This window comes from Panthera pardus, unplaced genomic scaffold (assembly GCF_024362965.1).
Source record: "Panthera pardus isolate Hobbes unplaced genomic scaffold, ASM2436296v1 HiC_scaffold_13, whole genome shotgun sequence".
Lineage (NCBI taxonomy): Eukaryota > Metazoa > Chordata > Mammalia > Carnivora > Felidae > Panthera > Panthera pardus.
Window position 1 is genome coordinate 120,787,914 of NW_026526688.1, and position 18,826 is coordinate 120,806,739.

Here is an 18,826-nt window from a genome sequence, read left to right on the forward strand (position 1 = left end):
CTCGTGCCTCCAGGCAATGAACACCTACTTTCAGTGACGTGCTGGTACATGTTTGACTACCCTTCCTGCAGGGGAGAAATGGCCCTAGTTTGTGGCTTTTGTAGCTTTCCATGGTATAAAACCTCTTCCCTGCCGCTGATTCAGGCTACCAATGTGGAGTTAAGAGGAGATGCCCTCCATCTACTCTCACTAGTGGACACAAGCCAGCTCGGGCACACCACTGCTACGCGCACACTATTTGTCACACTCTGTTGTCATTGTTCACGCGATTTCCTAAAGCAGAGATCATGCTTAATCCGTATTTCTGTTGCTGGTGGTTGGCGCATAGAAGGTTATATGGGAGAGACTCACCAGAACACCTAGTAAATACATGCTTTTGGTAATAAACTGCATTCTATCCAGCACTTCCCACGTTCTCTAATTCAGTGAACACTGAGGAACTTGCCGTAGTAGCTCAATGGGTGGGAGCTGTGGGCCAGATGCGGAGCATCTGTGACGTGTGTCGGGTGTCCCATGTGGTAAGAATCTCTCTTCACCCTAGCACCCGGCCCCTCGTTGCAACAATGCTGCTGCAGTTTCCCAGTCCCCTTAGAAGCTGAAATCCGCCTTGTGGGGATACAGCACCTACTCAGCAAGCCTCTTGGCTTGGCTTGGACGCCTTTAAAACTTCATGAGAAGTCGTCCAGGTGCCAAGTTAAGGTCAGAAAAGACACGTGTTGAAAGCGAGTCTTTAAAGATTCCCTTGGTCTATACATTAGCCTCTTCCACTTTGAGGAAAATTGAGTATGCATGATTGCCTAGGTTCTGGATAGAGTAGCATAACACCCCAGGCATGAAAGATTAGAAGTTAAAAGTTGTAGAGAGAGAAGTGCTCAAAAAAGAAGTGGGAATTACTAGAATGGAAACGCAAAATGTAATTTTACTTAAAATGACTAATTTTTTAAAAACATATGAAATGTTCCTTGCAGTTTTAGACTTTCAAGTTAAAATGTTATATTCTTTTTTTTAATTCTTTTTTATTTATTTATTTATTTATTTTGACAGAGAGTGTGTTAGCAGGTAGGAGGGAAGGGCAGAGAGAATCCCAAGCAGGCTCCATGCTATCAGCACAGAGCCCAATTTGGGGCTCTGCATTTGGAAAATGCCAGAAATCAGGAATAATGCTAAGTATACAAGGATCTTTGTATCTGAACTTAAATCTACCCCACTATTTTTCAGTCCCTTTAAGTTCAATTACGTATTAACTCAGCTATTTTATTTGAGTATTTTATTTTTTACTTTTTTTAATATTTATTTATTTATTTATTTATTTATTTAGAGAGTGCACACACAAGCAGGGGGAGGGGCAGAGAGCAAAAGGGGAAGAGAAAATCCCAAGAAGGCTCACCACTGTGAGATCATGACCTGAGCCAAAATCAAGAGGTGGATGCTCAACCTACTGAGCCACCCAAGTGTCCCTATTTGAGTATTTTACATTTTTTGAGGTTACCAAAGTTTGGCATTAGTTTAATTTTGATTCTCAATATTTGGAAAATATTGAAAACAATCCCCAGGATAAAACTTCAAGACATATTCATTTCGTATGTCTCTTTATGCTGTTTATGATTAGGCTAATTTTGATTTTTTGAGTAAGTATGTTCCAATTTTATAAAAGGAGTAGTAAAGCTTTTTACTTATCTGTGTTATTGAGAAATTTTAAAAAGATAGCATTTCTTCATTAAGAAAAGTGGTTGGGTTGGGGGGATGGATTAAATGGGTGATAGGCATTAAGGAGGGCACTTTTCGGGATGAGCACTGGCTGTCATATGTAACAGATGAATCGTGGGGTTCTACTCCTGAAGCCAAGACTGCACTGTATGTTAAGTAACTTGAATATAAATAAAAGGAAAAGAAAACTGCCGTAATGCGCTGTGCATCACCATTTATTAGGAGCACGACTGTGATTGCACAAAGTAGAATACTGGTTACATGCTCTTCAGTAAATCATTGGATCTGAAAAAAATAAGGAATGATAAAATGGCTCTATCAGAATGCTCATTTTACATTTAAAATTCAGAATTTATTTGAGCATTTTTCTGAGAATCCACTAACACTGAGCTGAAGAGGATAGCTCTATATAATTTATTTCCCTCCCTTTCCAACTTAGGGCCCTGCTTATGGTTTTTGCAAGCCCTTTATTGAAAATTTTCTGGGAAATTATCCTTCTTCTATAGTTTTCACTTGTTTTATTTTATGTTTTTCCTTTCTCATTTCTCTTAAATATGTACAATTTTGTTTCTAACCAGTCCTTCTTGCTTCTTTTCTTACTGTGCTTCTAAATATAGTTGCCACTTTTGGAGCTCACCCACGTTTTACATTCTTTGTGTCTGTTTGATGGATTTTGTGATCTGGCCATACTGTGTGTTGGAGAGGGTCAGAATCTTTTCCCTCACTTAGCTCATCATGACCTCTGAGAGCATTGGGTCAAACAGACTGGAAATAGTCAATATGGAGTAGGAACAGCAGTGTTAGACTCTGAGCAGAATGTAACTGAAAAAAATACATATAAGAAAAAAGCCTTAAGGAGACTAATTGCCATCCTACTTTTTTTCCTAACACATGTTCTTTAGTAGCCTCTTGAGCATAAATTACCTACAATGCAGGCACAAAAACCTAGACTTTTGGATGGTCTCCAGAACAGGATTTGTTGTATAAAGAATCTTAATTACAAATCATAAGTAATAAAAATTGTTAGAAACCCAGGATAAAGTTTGAGGCAGAGATCCCATGCATGTCCTATCTTCTCCTCAAATGTTCTGGAAAACAGAGTATAATTCAAGGAACTTAGTGAATGAGAATCCATGGTTTCACTTCATCATTGGAAAGACTGGATTGGAGAATGGTTTTCTCTATTCATCTACAGGCAGAATCACTGGCTATAGTAAGTTCTGCCAATCAGTATGTTGGGAGATACCTACCATGATGTGATTGCCACAAGAGAGAAAGAATTGGCCTGATATATGGGCTATTTGAAGGCTTTCAGGTCAGGAAGACAAAGTGAAGAAACCAGCTCACTGGGTACATACCTTGTGGGGAACACCCATGGGTAGTGAGATGGGTGTGCGTTAATATCACTTCTTCTCTTACTCAGGAGAAGACAGTGGCCCGTTATGTGTTCATTTTCCTTGGGGGGAAAGAAAAGCAGAGGTTTTTCCCCCAGGCAGTTCAACATGGTATGAGTTTTGATGTGAGTTTTCTTTCGTATAGAAATATTAGGGTGGTGATTAATTGTTTGACTCTGATCAAACTATGCAAAAGATTCCAGATCACATTCTTAAAAACCCTCTAAGAGAAAAAGCAGAAATCTCTCCTTCCAGAAAGGTCAGAAAGCTTGTCCGTATCTCAGATTAAAAGATGAAAACTTACACCAATGATCACCCATGGACTGCAGTCTCTAAGCAAGTTAAACTGTTCATTTGGATTAGGAACCTTTCCAATATTATCTGAGAAGAATATTTTGTTGTATTTCTGTTCATGGTAGTAGAACTAGAGGAACAATCTTCTTGTGTTAACATTTTCTACGAAGACCCATATAATGGACAAAATGGTATCTCAGCCCCTTTACTTTGGATTATAAAAATCTTAAGCGAGATGTTTTCCTGTGATTTACACTTCTCCAAACATGCTTGTGGAATTTAATAAAAAAAAAAAAAAAAAATGGATTCACTAAACCCATACAGGCTTATTTTCAAAACATAATAATAATGTTTGTAGTAATAATAACCTACGTAGATTGATTTTTTTTTTTCATTTGGAAAATGGAGTAAGTGGTAAAAGTTACTCAGACAAACCTATGTGTAACTTTTTTACATAAGTATTAAAATACAAGCCATGTGCCACCATCTCTCACTAAATCCAAATTGGCAGTTTTCCATTTTTCCCTCTAGAATTTGGGAACCAACAGAAGATGAAAAAGTATCAAATGCGTAAACAAATGTTTTATGGTGGTTAAATAACAAACATGATGCTTCAGGGAACTTAGGGAGTTGACACTCCCTAGTCACTTCAAGAGAGAACTTTCCAAAGGACAGTTTCCTAAAGTAGTCTTCCTAGCATGGAGAGGTCCGGAAATGAGTAGAAAATCCTGGTGACTCACTTGATTCTTCCTGCCAATACACACGGTCTCTGTATAAACAGAAGAGAAGGGAATTCCATTAGAAGAGGAGGGTAGGAACCTACCCTGTCAGCACCATGATTTTTCAGCTCTTTACCCACCCCCGCCCCCTTGGAAATCTCAAAAGTTGCTCTTGGCATTTTGGGGACCTCTCAAGAGCCACATCCAAGTATTAATGGCCAGATGCATAGGTTTTTAAAATCAGTTCGCAGGGGGCACCTGGGTGGCTCAGTTGATTAAGTGTCTGACTTTTAATTTCGGCTCAGGTCATGATCTCACCATCTGTGAGTTCGAGCCCCGCATTAGTCTCTGTGCTGGCAGTGTGGAGTTTGCTTGGGATTCTGTCTCTCTCTCCCTGTCTCTGCCTGTCTCTCTCTCTCTCTCTCTCTCTCTCTCTCTCTCTCTCAAAAGTAAATAAATAAACTTGAATAAAGTAAAATAAAATTAATTCACAGATAAATCCATGTGGTTTTTTTTGGGGGGGGGCGCGGTATGCAGAGATGGCTTGGCTTACTATATAGTCGGTTGTAGCTTTAAATTTGTAAGATAATTACAGTTAGATAAAAGGTCACTGACTACTTAATTCTGTTTTAAAATATAGGCGCAACAGCTGCAGCCCGGAAGGAGGTGATAAGGAACAAGATCCGAGCAATAGGCAAAATGGCCCGAGTGTTCTCAGTTCTCAGGTGGGATCATCGTACCCGTATTTCTGTTTTGAATGTGCTTATGTGTCACTTAATAAGCATTCTGATACTTTAATCTCGTAACTTATTTTACTGGAAAATATTTGCTTTTCCTTAGGTTTTTTTTCTTTTAAATGGAATTGTTCATTCCTGACTATCTTAGTCAAACTGAAATATACCAAATTATTTCTGTAGAGAAAGCCACCAAATGGACTGATTCCTGTTTTGTCATCCTGTTCGCTGCTGGACTTTAAAACACAATAGGTTGAACTTGCAGTGATATAGGGAAGCTGTTATAATTCATTTTACTTTTCATTCTGGCTCTGTGGTAAAAGATGAATTTATCAGGTACACTTCACTAGATTTCTAGGAAATGAACATTTACCATAGAGCTTGTTCATGTGAACATATATTATTCTAATGAATCATGGAGAGAGAAAAAATAACTATTTAATGTTACAATTCACATGTAGTAGTTATTTTTTAAATAGATCCTGAATCATGTTATTATTGATCTGGCGTTTAGAAAACAAGTATTTTCCTAAAGAGAATTAACTACACTTTTCTTTATATATAAATTCTATTATCTACTCTTAGATAAAACAAAGTAACTCATACTTCTCTTAAAAAAAATTTGCTTTGAAATATAATATGTTTATATGTGAGCCGTATGTGGTCAATTCACAATTACTCATCTACAAGGGTAAATAGGAATACCTTGAGAAATAGTCCATTTCCGTGTTGTATGATTCATAACCTAAGTTTTGCCAATTTTTTGTCTCAATTTTTCCTCCCAGAGTAGCTACATGGGCCCTTTTGATTTCTCTCCTTGCTATTTCTAATGCACTCCTGGTAGAATCACTAAAGAATAACTAAACAGCTCGATGCCAAAAGCAGGGAGCCATGACAAAGATGAAAAGCAATATCACTCTTTCTTAAAGACACCAAATCAAAGCCAACAATAGCTCTGTGTTGGCCAGCCAAATTCTGCAAAGTCGTGTTAAAGCTGAAAATAGAGCATCGTTGCCCCCCTCACAGCCTAATGAATGAGGCTGCCTCTGCTCCAAGGCTTTTTATCCCTGACCGAATTTTCAGGACTCCCTCATTCATTCAGTAATAAATCCAATAAAACTTAAAGCGCTGATTAGGTACCTTGAAGAAGAAAAGCAGTACAAGGGGATGGCAAGTGGGAGATGAGACACTTCTTTCAGTATGTGGCCAACAAAGAACCTTCTGAATTAATAGCATTTGAGTGGTAAGTGGTGTGTGTGGGGGGGTGATCTTCATGAAGATACAGAGGTAAGAATGTTTAAGGCAAAACTGCAAAGATTCTTAGAAACCAGCAGTTTTGAGGACCAGCAAGGAGGCCTGTGTGGCTGGGAAAGTGTCCCATGGGGGCAGGAAACCATGTGAAGATCATAAGCTCGACAGCTACCTCTCCATTGTCACTTGCTTGTTTACCATGCCTCAGATTTACAAATAAACACTATTTTATTTTTGTCATCTGAAGGGGAAGCAAACAGCTCCAAAATTTCCAAGTGAAAGTATATTTAAGGAAAAAGGAGAAGCCTTTCTTAATATAAAAATTTGGTTTCCATCTATGTTAGTCTTCAAACCACATGAAGGTGGGAGGGGCCATGCTGGAGAATCATAGCTACATCTTAAAATTGCAAAGTCCCTGCAGTCTGCTGCCTATGGATACCTAAGATGTATCCGTCTGAGAAATGGTCCATTTGCACCCCGTGATGATCAGTGACTTGACTGAGATTGCACACATTGATGGAAAATACAAACAAGGTATATTTTATTGCTTTCCTATATTAAAAGCATCTATACTAAATCTGAAGAATGAAGGGGGGTCATAGCCAGAGAAAGCTTAGTAAGTAAGCATCGTAAGTAATGACTGGGTATTCAATGTGTACGATACACTGAGTTAGGCACAACAAATACCGAATTGGAATGACAGACACGTTGACAACAAACTAAGTTAAGACAATGAAACGTGTGCTAAATACATGAAGGGATGCTCTCCTGTGGAAGAGGACAGGGCTCCATGGAGCTCTTCTGTTCCCTGAAAAAAAAAAAAAAACGTTCGTGAAGAGGTTGACAGTGAAGACGAATACTGGGAAGGATAGGCTGGATTCCGTTAGGTGCTGAATTGTGGTAAAGGCATGCCTGAAGGCTAAGAAGTCATCAAGAACACAGTCACTGGGTCCTAAAAGCAATGCTTTATGGGCACTTGCTAAGTGCCTGGTGTCAGGCCTCGTGGTGCATGCATTTGACAGTAATCCACACGGCAACCTTGCAGCAAAGCACCGTGTGCAAACTCAGTTAGTGAGCAGTACTAGTGAGTGTCTGACTTGAATGATATGGTCAGTGAATCCTGAGAATTCAGAAGAGCTGCGTGGCAAGACATGAAGGTAAGTGAGGAATCTAGGGAAAAGTGGATCTGAAAATGTTTTTGAGTCCAGATCCTGAAAAGGCTTGCATAGCACGGTAAAGTATTTTGTTTTCTGTGTGTAGGCATTGAGCGTCATGGGATGCTTTTCAAAGGATGAGAGGCATGCTTTAACCCATGTTCCTGGTAGTGTGAAGACTGATTAACATGATGACTAACTGATGTCAGGGGGGACATTTTGGAAGCCACTGAAATAATCCGAGCAAATTAGGCCATAGGAGGAAAGATACAAAGGAAGAGAGAAATGAAAGGAATTTGCGAAGCTGAAAGTTTTAAAGTGTAATGAATGAATGGGAATGGTGGTACAAGAAGCCTGATTGTGAATATGAATGCAAAGAAAAATATATGTTCATTTCTTTTTTTTTTTTTAATTTCTTAAATGTTTATTTCGAGATAGAGAGAAAGCGCACACAAGCAGGGAGGGGCAGAGAGGGAGGGAGAGAGAGAATCCCGAGGAGGTTTCACACTGTCAGCATAGCACCTGACATGGGGCTCATCTCACGAACATGAGATCATGACCGCAGCCGAAATCAAGACTCAGATACTCAACCAACTGAGCCACCCAGTTCATTTGTTTAGAGATACTCCCAATTTCCAAATCCATATATTAGCATTTAAGATATTTTTTCTTTATGTGACCTCTACTGGTTTGACAACAGAAGCCTGAAAAGGTTGCAATACCTGTATGAGGGTACACAACGATTTGTAAACATCTCAAACCTAATATTTTTAAACTGCAGTAAAGGATATAGAAATCTAAAATGTGGATAACACTGCCATTCTCCGTTCTATTTTCCTTTTACTCATTCTTTTTGTAAATGTTTTTTTGAATGGGGACTATGTACTAAGTGCCGTTCTGGTTTAGATACTTAAAAAAACAAGAGAATAAATAAACTGTATAGTTTTTCAGGGGTCATAAGTGCTTTAGATAAAAATAAAATCAGCAAGGAAAGATAGGGAGAATAGAAGGTGAATATTATTTTAAGTAGCTTCTAAAGGAAGTCCTCACTTAGAGGGTGATGCTTGAGCAGAGATTTGAAGGCAGGGAGGTAGTGAGCCATGCAGATACTGGGGGGATTTCTTTTTGGGGTGATGAAAATATTTTAAAATTGGTTATGGTGATTGTTTCACAACTCTGCGAATACACTAAAAACAATTGATTGCGTCAGATGCTTTAAATGGATGAATAATGTTGGGATGTTAATTATACTCAATAAAGCTGTCTTAAAAAGAGAAGTGGTAAGATCCTGAAAATACCGTGAGGGCTCTACCCTCAAGGTGTGCTGATTGAGTGGAGGTGCAGGGGGGTAGAAAGAGAGAGGATAGGAGTGAAGGGGTGATGCGTTAAGCTTAACTAAAAGATGAAGTTGAAGAAAGGCTGCAGAAGTAGTAGGTTTGGGGGAATAACTTTTGAATTCTGTTTGGGGGGGCGGCGCTTGGGTGGCTTGGTCAGTTGAGCATCTGACTCTTGATTTTGGCTCAGGTCATGATCTTACGGTTCTTGGGATGGAGCCCCGCATTGGGCTCTATGCTGCTTTGGATTCTCTCTTCCTTTCTCTGGCCCCTCCCCTGTTCATTCACTCTCAAAATAAATAAATAAACTTTTTAAAAAAGAATTCTGTTTGGGTCACCTTAGACATCTTCGTAAAAATGTGGCATTGGTAGTTCTACATATTGTAAACGTTATGTGTGTGTGTGTGTGTGTGTATATATATATATAATAACATTTTTTCAGATTATGTAGGATTACAGTTTCTGCTATGTGGAATTATTCTGCTATGTGTATTATTCCCGTTTTATGGTTATTTAATAATTGTTATTTATTAATAAGTCAAAGTGATTAATAGTGCTGTGGCTAATAAATATAATCGAAATGATGATGTCCGTAAGACTGTAAAACAGTTGTCACGATGAGCAATACAATAATGTCATATTAGCAAATCCGTGGGGAAAGAGACTGTTGAACAGAAAAGGTAGGAAATGTTACCGGTTGCTTTACTGTCTGGTTGTCATTATTTGTGCGCTCATGATGTGATGTCAAAATTACTTAATAAGCCCTGAATGTACCTGCTAGGTGCTGTAATCCATAAACCACGGAGTTTTTTAAAGTCTCTCTTTTATACATATATATATATATATATATATATATATATATATACACACACTCTTTGGTGTTCTCTCCCAAGAGAAGTCAGTTGCACTTACTTGGGCTGAGCCTTGGCTGGAAAACTTACCTCAGAACTCTCCATGGCTCATTTTTAACATATTTAACATATCAACAGAGGGTGCCCGGCAAACATTCTATATCCTGAATGCCTGCTTGCAAAATGTGAAAATGTGAATTCAGGACTCCGAAGAGGCTGAACTTGCACAAGCATATAATTATAAACTCTATCAGAGCAACTATGCTTTGACACATTACTTTTATATGAATGTATAAAAATATACTATGTTTAGGAGCTCCTGGGTGGCTCAGTCGGTTAAGTGTCTGACTCTTGACATTGGCTCAGGTCATGATCTCACCCTCCGTGAGTTCAAGCCCCAACTCAGGCTCTGCACTGACAGCATGAAGCCTACTTGGGATCTGTCTCCCTCTCTCTTTGCGTCTCCCCTGCTTGCTCTCTAACTCTGTCTCAGAAAGAAACATTTAAAAGTATATACGTACTATGTTTTAAGGAAAATAAAATCCAGAGAGCCTAGATGTGACTTCTAGTATGCATTTCTCCCCCTCTGCACGTCTTTTCTTTCTTTTTAAAGAAAACAAAAGTTAATGTCTTCTGTCCCCTTGTCCCTTTCCAGAGAAGAGAGTGAGAGCGTGCTAACGCTGAAAGGCTTGACTCCCACGGGCATGCTCCCCAGCGGAGTGCTTTCTGGAGGGAAGCAGACCCTGCAAAGCGGTAAGCAGGCGCACTGGTATCGGTAGGACTGTGTGCCCGGGCATCTCTGTCCAGGGTGTTGTTAGCCTGATTCATTCATCCATTTGAACTCGGCCTTGGCCTTGGTCTTCAGTTCTCAGCGGGAGGAAGGGCTGAAACCCCACATCAGTTTGACCAGTAGTGTCCGACAGAATAGCACCCTCTTCCCTGGAACGCAGGCTTCCCCCGCCGCCCGCCATCCACTCATGTACACCCTAACCGCATAGTCAGCCCCCGCCTGGAGACGACTCACTTAGGTTTGTCTACACACGTGATAGCGTGGACAGCTTTGAGCCGTTATGTTGCTAAAAACAATTTTTTTTATGACGCTTTTGCTAAATGTTCTGGTTAGCTGTCTGATTGAAAAAATAAACACTCACATAAATACACATCCGTTACGGTCTAGCTTGTAGTGGAGAATGGAAGAACATTAAACAGGGTGATTTTGCTACCTGCTTGAGTAGAAATTGGGAGTCCTATGTGTCTTTTCTCTGATTTCTCCATCCAGAACATAAGAGACTGAGTATATATAACCACATTTTATTTTTAGAAAAGAATGAAAACATTTCCTTTAATGTAGAGATTTTTATTATTATTATTAAAATGTGTAGCTTTCTGGACGAGTGCTGTCCAGTAGAAATTTTTGTGATGATGGAAATTTCTGTGTCTGTACAGAGGCCACTGGCAACATATGGCTATCGGGCAGTTGAAATATAGCAAGTACAAACCAAGGAACTGAAACTGATTTTTTTAATTTTAGCTAATTTTTATTAATTTGCTTTCAATAGCCACATGTGACTAGTGGCCACCACATCAGACATCACAGTTACTATATATTCTTTTATGTTTGTTAATTTTGTCTTGCTATTTTAACTAATCCTACCATTAATTAGAGTCAAATTTTAATAATACTTTATGAAAATTTAGATTAGATTTTAAATCAATGAATAAAACTCAGTAAAACAGAAATACGCTATAACATTTTGAAAACTAATCTCAGCCTCTTGCTTATTTTTCCATATCTTTCCCCGAATCTTTTTTTGAGTGTGTGTGTGTGTACTTCTCCCCCCCTCCCCATCTTTACCCCTCAATCTAGAAGATGAATCTATTCTTACGGTTGGTTACTTGATTTAGGCACACCCCTGCTACATAGAGCCATGTTCAGCATCACTATAATTTTCTTTATTTTCATATGAATTTATTCCAAAATCAATGTCTTAGTTCCCACAAAAAGTCACAAATTTGTAAATGAAGATAGGAAAATACATCCATTTCCCCTTGATTTATATCTAAAAATAATTTTGATAACTTAAAAAAACAAGACTTCTCCCACCAAAATAAACATGCTTTCTAAAAAGTGAACAGAAATGAATCATTTATATGCACAAAATGCACAGCAACCTACCTAATTGACTGAAATCTGCATAGTTTCTGATAAGCACATTTTAAGGTACAGCAGGTGTATTATCAGAAACTGTGTGCCACATTTGCTTTGAAAAGATATATTTAATAATGGGCAGTGCATATTTCTGATATGTTGGTGCTGGTGCGGTTCCAGATTTTTTGCTTTATTTTTGAACTTAAGTTATTTAAGTTCTTAAAATTCTTTGTTTTGTTTCTAGATTTTCACCTGTATTTTAACTGAGATTATTCGGTTTCCTTTTCTGTTACTTTCTGTTAAATCCAATGGTGCATGTTGTTCTGTGTTGAGCTCTCACACACACAAACTCACACACATATAATAGACATAAGGGTTGGGACCCCATTAGTCCTGAGAACTTGAAAACTCACTATATATTTTAAACCACATACATTAAAACAATTTCAAAATCCACTGTCTGGATTTCAAATTGTCAAAAAGAAGAAACTGCTTAAAGTTTTACTCTTTAGCTTTTCTCCATGGTGGTAAACATTTTACATTTTTATCTTAAGGGATTTAGAAGGCACTGTAAGAAAATTGTAGTGCACATTTGGCTGTTTCTCTAGTCTTACAACTTCAAATTATAAGAAATATGCAAATTAAAGTCAAGGGGTAGAATTTTAATATTAAACATTTTGGAGTTACAGAGAAGTTTTGCATTTTAGCACTTAATTAGGGAAATATCAACTAGCCTTAATAACGTGGAAAGGCTCATACATGTGTACTAGTGAGAATACAGAGGCTAACCTTATTATAAAAATTGCTGATAAAGCAATGGGCTTTTAAAGTGTTGCCTCTGAAATATGCTGAGGTTTCAGTATTTAAACTGCCTCTTCTTTAAAATGCTGATAGAATTCTTACTGCAACTGACATGTTACCAGTTGATTATAGCATTTCAGGAATTTCATTTCCAAAGATGGTATTCCGGGAAGGAAAACTGACTTTAAATTGGGTTGCCTGGCAAAGGGAGTCCAGACTCCATACATCATTGCCTCCATTTTCCCCTTCTCCTTTACCACTCTAGACATGCTCGGTGTTTGTCTTTGAAGAGTTACATACACCATCAAGTTGTATTTGATGCATTGATTGGATTGTTCCTCTGAATTCGCGCACACGCAGACACACATACACACTCCACTTTTCCGCTGCACTAGGAATCTCGCTATTTAATATTGAATAGTGTGAATTATGCCACTGATGTTATGACACTGCTTCGAGGTCTGCCGTTTTGTCTGGCATTTTAAAATCCTAAATCACCAGGCATAGCAGTGGTTTTATTGTCCTTTCTGTGTCAGGTGTACATTTTAGAGTAACCTAGTCTCTTACCAATTCCATCTAAATAAAAGAAAACTGTCCTGTGTTCCTCAAGGGTTAATCATTTTGTCATTTATTAAGGAACAAAAACCAGTTCACTCAGATAGGTGTATCCAGCTCATAAAATAGACTGATTTTCGTTGTGTTTTTCCTTTCTTTATACCGTTTCCGTTTTGTTGTCTGTGCCAGAATCCAGCACTTACAGGAACATTAATACTCTGAGCTCCCTTGAACGTCACTGATTTGTTCTTAGAATTAAAAATCCTCTGCTCATTTTTCTCATTCATTTTGCACCCCCTTTCTTCTCTTCAGCTACTGTTGAGGCTATTGAGGCTGATGAAGGTAAATTGGCCAGTCCCCTTTCTGTTGTACCTGCAACAGATAAGGGCTCTGCTGGGTGTATTCATTTTTTTTTATTATTTTATTATTATTATTATTATTATTATTATTATTATTTTGCTGTAGCTTGTACAGAGTGTGTGGGTGTTGGGCTAACAGTTGTGGCTCAGTATTAACCAAAATGTTCTTGCTTTAAAGGGGAAAATGTCCTTTTATGGTTTGTTTGTTTGTTTTTTTTTCCCTTAAAGCTATGTTTGACTTCGTATATACAACGAACCTAGTATAGTCACAGAAAACCAAAGGATTATATATCTTGAACGATGTGGGGTGGGGGTTATGGCAGCTGTTTCGACAAATATCGCATAAAATAATATTCCTTGAGCTGAACCATGTCCCTCCCTCAAATCATTTTCAGTCAGCACTGAAAAGGAGAGAAGAAAAATAGCTTTATTAATTCTAGTCTTCAGAAGTTTCTGGCAAAAAAGAAAAAAAAGTGTTCATTTGAATAGTGCTTTGTTGTAGTTCAACACTAATTTATGTCTCTAAGAAATATCCCAACATGAGACAGCTGTGCATGAGATCAACAGTTCTGTGAGTCTTACAAATTTTGACCTACTGGTATTTGTAGGACAGTTAGCGCCAGCAAGATACTATAAAGAGTTCAGAGATACCCAGTGGCTGTGGCAGTGGCCATTACGAGAACAGTGATGATCCAGTCCTCACTCAGCGGACTGTTGACTGTCTGCTTTGAATCAGGTACTGTGCTAGGTGCTGTCGAGGACACCAAGAACTGTACATCACCCACTGTGCCCTAGCACTACTCAAGGACAACTGCATTGACCCTCTAGAAACTACTTTTGAATTCAAGGGCTTAAAAAATACACAGTTATGAGAGAACTGCGCATCAAAATCGTTTTTAATGTTATCCCCGCCATACCCTCTGGAAATTTTTTTTAAAAAAGAATAATTTGAAGTTCCCCTTTAAAACAAAATTCTTCAGTTGTATTTTGTTCTTGCAAGATCACTTTTTATTTTTCCCAAAATTGTGTGTGGATGGTCCTTTGATAACGATGTGAAAAGTGCCACTTTAGACTGTTGAATTTGCATATGATTTGGATACAGTAGGGGAAATGATAGCCCTGTAAGAGAAAATACAACTGCTTCCTAAATAGCAGTGAATCGACTGCTATTTACGTGGGAATTCTCTATTCCTTTTGGCAAATTCTAATCTGCCGTGTGCATTCTTGTGGATAGTTTGGCTGTTTTCTGTGGTTTCTGTGACTCTGTGTTGTGTTAAGTATACTACCAATGTAAATTGCTAATACCCATTGTCTGACCAGCAACTACAGCAGAGCACGTTCTTCGGTACCAGGGTAGACAGTTTGAGTAGAGATGGAGCCCCATTCCGAACACATCCATCGTTCTAGCTAGATTTTGAATGTCTATGCTCTCAGCCTATTGGCTTTTAAAACCTAGAGCCTCTTCATTTGCCATTGAAATTAATAAAATCGTTCCATAAATTACCACGTTTGACAAACTTTTGCATTTATTCATTATGATGAAATGATATTCACAGTGGCTTAGAAAAAGAATAGAATACCACTCTGTGCCACTATTTTGTCCTTCAAAATAATTGCGTTTTCAGGGTGGGTGCCCATTAGACAGCTCTATTATATTGCAATTTATTACCAATTTAGAGAAGAATTAAAGAGGCTTTGCTTTGGGCCTTGGTCTTTCCCCATTTCCCCATCTTCTTCCTCTCATAATTGACTAATCACCATTTTGCTAACCTTTAAAGTGCAGAGGGGTAACACACTATTTCTCATCATGTAATGAGTTTGGAAGCAACTGTGTTTATCTTTGAAGACTCTCATCCATACTAATAAAAGGCACTGCACATTTCTGTAGAACTGGCTGGCAACGTTTCAGCTAGAAACTACTTGCCTTCCCACCCCCCCACCCCCCACCATATAAGGTGGGGAGGATAAAGGTACCATGAGATTGTCCTTGATCAGCCATGGAGATGCAGCCCAGTTCAGCACTGGTGATTGGCCCTTCGAAATCTGGCTTGCACATCACAGGAAGTAAAGCAAACTGATGTCATTGGTTGCCCATTTACGTACTTTATTCTCAGCTCACTGGTTGGTGCATGCACTGACTAAAGAAATCCTTAAGTTTCTTGTACAAATGCCTTGTCTATCTCGGGAGCACACTAAGGGTTAATTAATGAAAAAACTCAAATATCCATACTGCCTCTTGAGAATTCCATGCTTTCACTGAAAAAGGCCCAAACCAATCCTGTCATTTTTGCTGAAAGTTATGAAAGGCATTTTCCCCTTATTCTTGAACCGTTACTTTACTTATATCTATACTGATCCACTAAGAAAGAGTTTTTCTTTGATTTAGGCAGTAACAGATACCAGGTGAACATCAGTTTGATCTGAACATCATGTTTTGCTGCTGAAGGGCAGACAACGTTTTTCTACTTCATCCTCATGATTTTTTCTGAGTTCCTCTTATCACCCGCTCCACTTGCTTCCAAAGATGAGCTGGAGAAGCAGGAGTTTATAATTTCTGTTTTTTCTTCATGCCACCATTGAGTTGTTTACCAAGAAGGTCTTTCTGGGATTCTGAGATGGCATGGCAACGCCCCCAAAGTTAATTCATCTTGTAGCTCCTCTTAGCTTCCACTCTAAAGCCCTCTGCTAGACTTTTAGACCTAGCTCACCTGACTCTACTGAATTTGCCGTTAGCGCAGGGGAATGGCAGAAGTAGAGCTGTTTTACGGTCTGTCTAGGTTAGGGTGTTTGATGCTAATCATGCTCATGATGTGGACAGTTGATGCTCAGTCTAGATACCTGTCCCTGGTAGCAACCCTCTTCCTTACTTATCCACTTTGGATTTCGTTGATCTAAAGTCTCATGAAGACCCAGAGATATGTACATTTTACTCACTTGAAGAGGACATTTTGGTTGGCAAGAGACATTGGCTGTTTTCAAACCTTTTGGTTATCTTCGGGTATGGTAAGGAGTCTGTTGTGTTGTGTTCAGGTCCCGTCATTTTGTCCTCTACTAAAGGACTCCCCCTCACTCACTGCGAAATCTCTAACCTCACCTGATGCAAAGCTGTGCCCTTTGCTCTCCTCCGGCTAACCTAATATTTCCTCTTTTTTTTTTTTTTTTAAATGATTTTCTGTTTAGCCATCAAAGGATTTTCACCACAACATAAGATCACTAGCTTCGAGGAGGCCAAGGGCTTAGACCGAATTAACGAGAGGATGCCACCTCGCAGAGATGCCATGCCCTCTGACGCCAACCTTAACTCCATCAACAAGGCTCTCGCCACAGAGACTAACGGCACGGACAGCAATGGCAGTAATAGCAGCAATATCCAGTGACCACTTCCTGTTCACTTTTTTTTTTTTTTTTTTTTTGAGCTGCAGGGCATGATGGGGATTGCTGCCTATCAGCAGTTGGGTGTTCTTGCCTCTGATGGTAGCTTATTTGCTCTGGGGGCCAGGAATTGGATTCAGTTTACACTATCATTAAAAAAGAGGGAGAGAGATAATAAACTATATTTTGGTGGGGGTGGTGATTAAACACCTCTTTGGGGTATGCCTTTTAAAAATGCTTATAGGAAAAAAAACTTTAAAAAGAAAGCTAACGCTAGTATATACTGCAATGTTAGGGGAATGAACATGTTTTCCTACTGCATTGGGGACTTCTAGATAGGTTAATGAAAGGTCTTTTATTATGTTACTGGACACGAAAACTTTGTCTAATTTCTTACTCTATTGTACGTTTACAGTTGCAGCACTAAAAATGGATGACATCAAACATTTTTAACAAAATGATGTACAAACTAAATAAGGACTATTTATTGATAATGTTTTGCTACTCTTGTCAGACAATGGCTATAAAATGAATTAGGCAGTCTTAAAAAACAAAAAAAAACAGAAAAAGAAAAAAAAAAGAATGTTGCAAATTTGTTAAAATGCCAAAAAGGACAGTTTAATTTTGTACAGATTATGCTTACCTCAGGTTTCTTTAGTGTGCTTGAATGCCCTTCTTTCCATATAAACACTTATCTTATTAATTTAGCAATGAATATCTTTTCTTTTCTTTAAGTTTTAAAAAAACTGGAATAATTACATCTATCTTTTTTTGCTGTTTATATTTAGGGTTTTTTTTTTTTCGTTGTTGATAAATCAAGTCTTGGTTGTGGCTTGCCGAATTAAATATTTATGAGTGGTGCATTTTTAAGTATAGTGAACAAGACACCATATTAAGTACAGTGATAAAGCATCTATATTCTGTAAAAAAAAAAAAATCTGCCTATGCATGTTTTTTAAGAAAAAAAAAATGGCTGTATCGGCCTGTATGGGACTGTAATGCGCTTAGTGGTCTGACATATACTGGAAATATATGTATACTGGCGTACTTTATATTCTCTAAAATGCTTAATGCCTTTGAAATTTTGTAATCAAAAAAGCTTTGAAAAAATCTAAAGGGGAGAGTATTCTTAAAAGTTTTTAACATAAGCTTGTCAGTGCACATATAGATGGTTAGCATGTTTAGCAAACCTTGTGAAATTTAAATAAGTTTGTAGTTACATGTGAAACTCTAAATGCATGGTAACTGTTAATGTCATCACGGTTTAGTTCTTTTGTTCTGTTCTGTCATGTGCCACAAAATATGTACTTTTTTCACTTTTTTCCCTTTGTATATCAGTTACGGGTTACAACTGGTTCATTCTGAAAACAACAACAAAAGTCCATTCATATTTTTTAACAATTGTATAAGTGCCCAAGTAATTCACTACAGCCTAAAGCCTTGCCTTTGTAATTTGACTTCTGAAATGTTGGCAATCAAAGCATGCACTTGTAACAATGACAAAGACAAAGCATTTTATATTACTACTCAATAAAATGTGCATGAACTTAAAGAACTCTCATCCTTTCACTGAGTCTGCTGAAGGGAGTTATGTTCACAACCACCATGCTCTCTTCTAGGTGCTGGGCCCACACCACACATCACAGATTTACTCCACCAGGCTTCTCCGAGGTCCTGGTGACGTAAGGTGTGGTGGGTGCCTACTTCCGCTGTAAGAATCTTGGTGGATTTGTGTCTCAAATCAGACAAGAGAAATGTATTTAAAAGAGCAAATGCCATCTTCTGGCTCCCTCGAATGTGGGAGCCAGTTAAGAAACCAGAGCATTCCTTTTTATTGAAAAACAAAAATTGTTATCAGGTTGTTTCAGTTGTATTGGATGCCCTGTCTGCTAAAGCGAAAAGAACTAAGCTGCTAAGTGCATTTTCATCACAGAAGAGAGTTGCATTTGTATGGATATGAAATTTGTATTCTGGCACTTCGGCTAATATCTAATCACCCGAAGATTTAAGATACACCAGATTCCAGTTTGTTTCTAACATTGTTCATTTTCAGTGCACTTTGTTTTATGTAATAAAGTATGCTTGTGACATTAAATAATTAAAGAATATGGCAATTAGTGATATAGTGTACCAAAACAAAGATGTTCTAGAT

At 38.2% G+C, this 18,826-nt stretch overlaps 1 protein-coding gene across 6 annotated transcripts in view; it reads left to right on the plus strand.

The window, feature by feature from the left end:
• PPP3CA (protein phosphatase 3 catalytic subunit alpha) overlaps nucleotides 1–18,229 on the plus strand; it is a 326,963-nt gene extending 308,734 nt beyond the window's left edge. For 5 of the 6 annotated variants that reach the window (XM_053901385.1, XM_053901384.1, XM_053901382.1 and 2 more), the window contains 4 exons: nucleotides 4,755–4,839; nucleotides 10,094–10,191; nucleotides 13,256–13,285; nucleotides 16,483–18,229. In XM_053901385.1, coding sequence (XP_053757360.1) covers nucleotides 4,755–4,839; nucleotides 10,094–10,191; nucleotides 13,256–13,285; nucleotides 16,483–16,679 — 410 coding nt within the window. In that variant the 3' untranslated portion in view covers nucleotides 16,680–18,229. The remainder of the gene's footprint in view (nucleotides 1–4,754; nucleotides 4,840–10,093; nucleotides 10,192–13,255; nucleotides 13,286–16,482) is intronic. The other variant, XM_053901383.1, reaches the window with a different exon arrangement.
• Nucleotides 18,230–18,826: the final 597 nt, after the last annotated feature.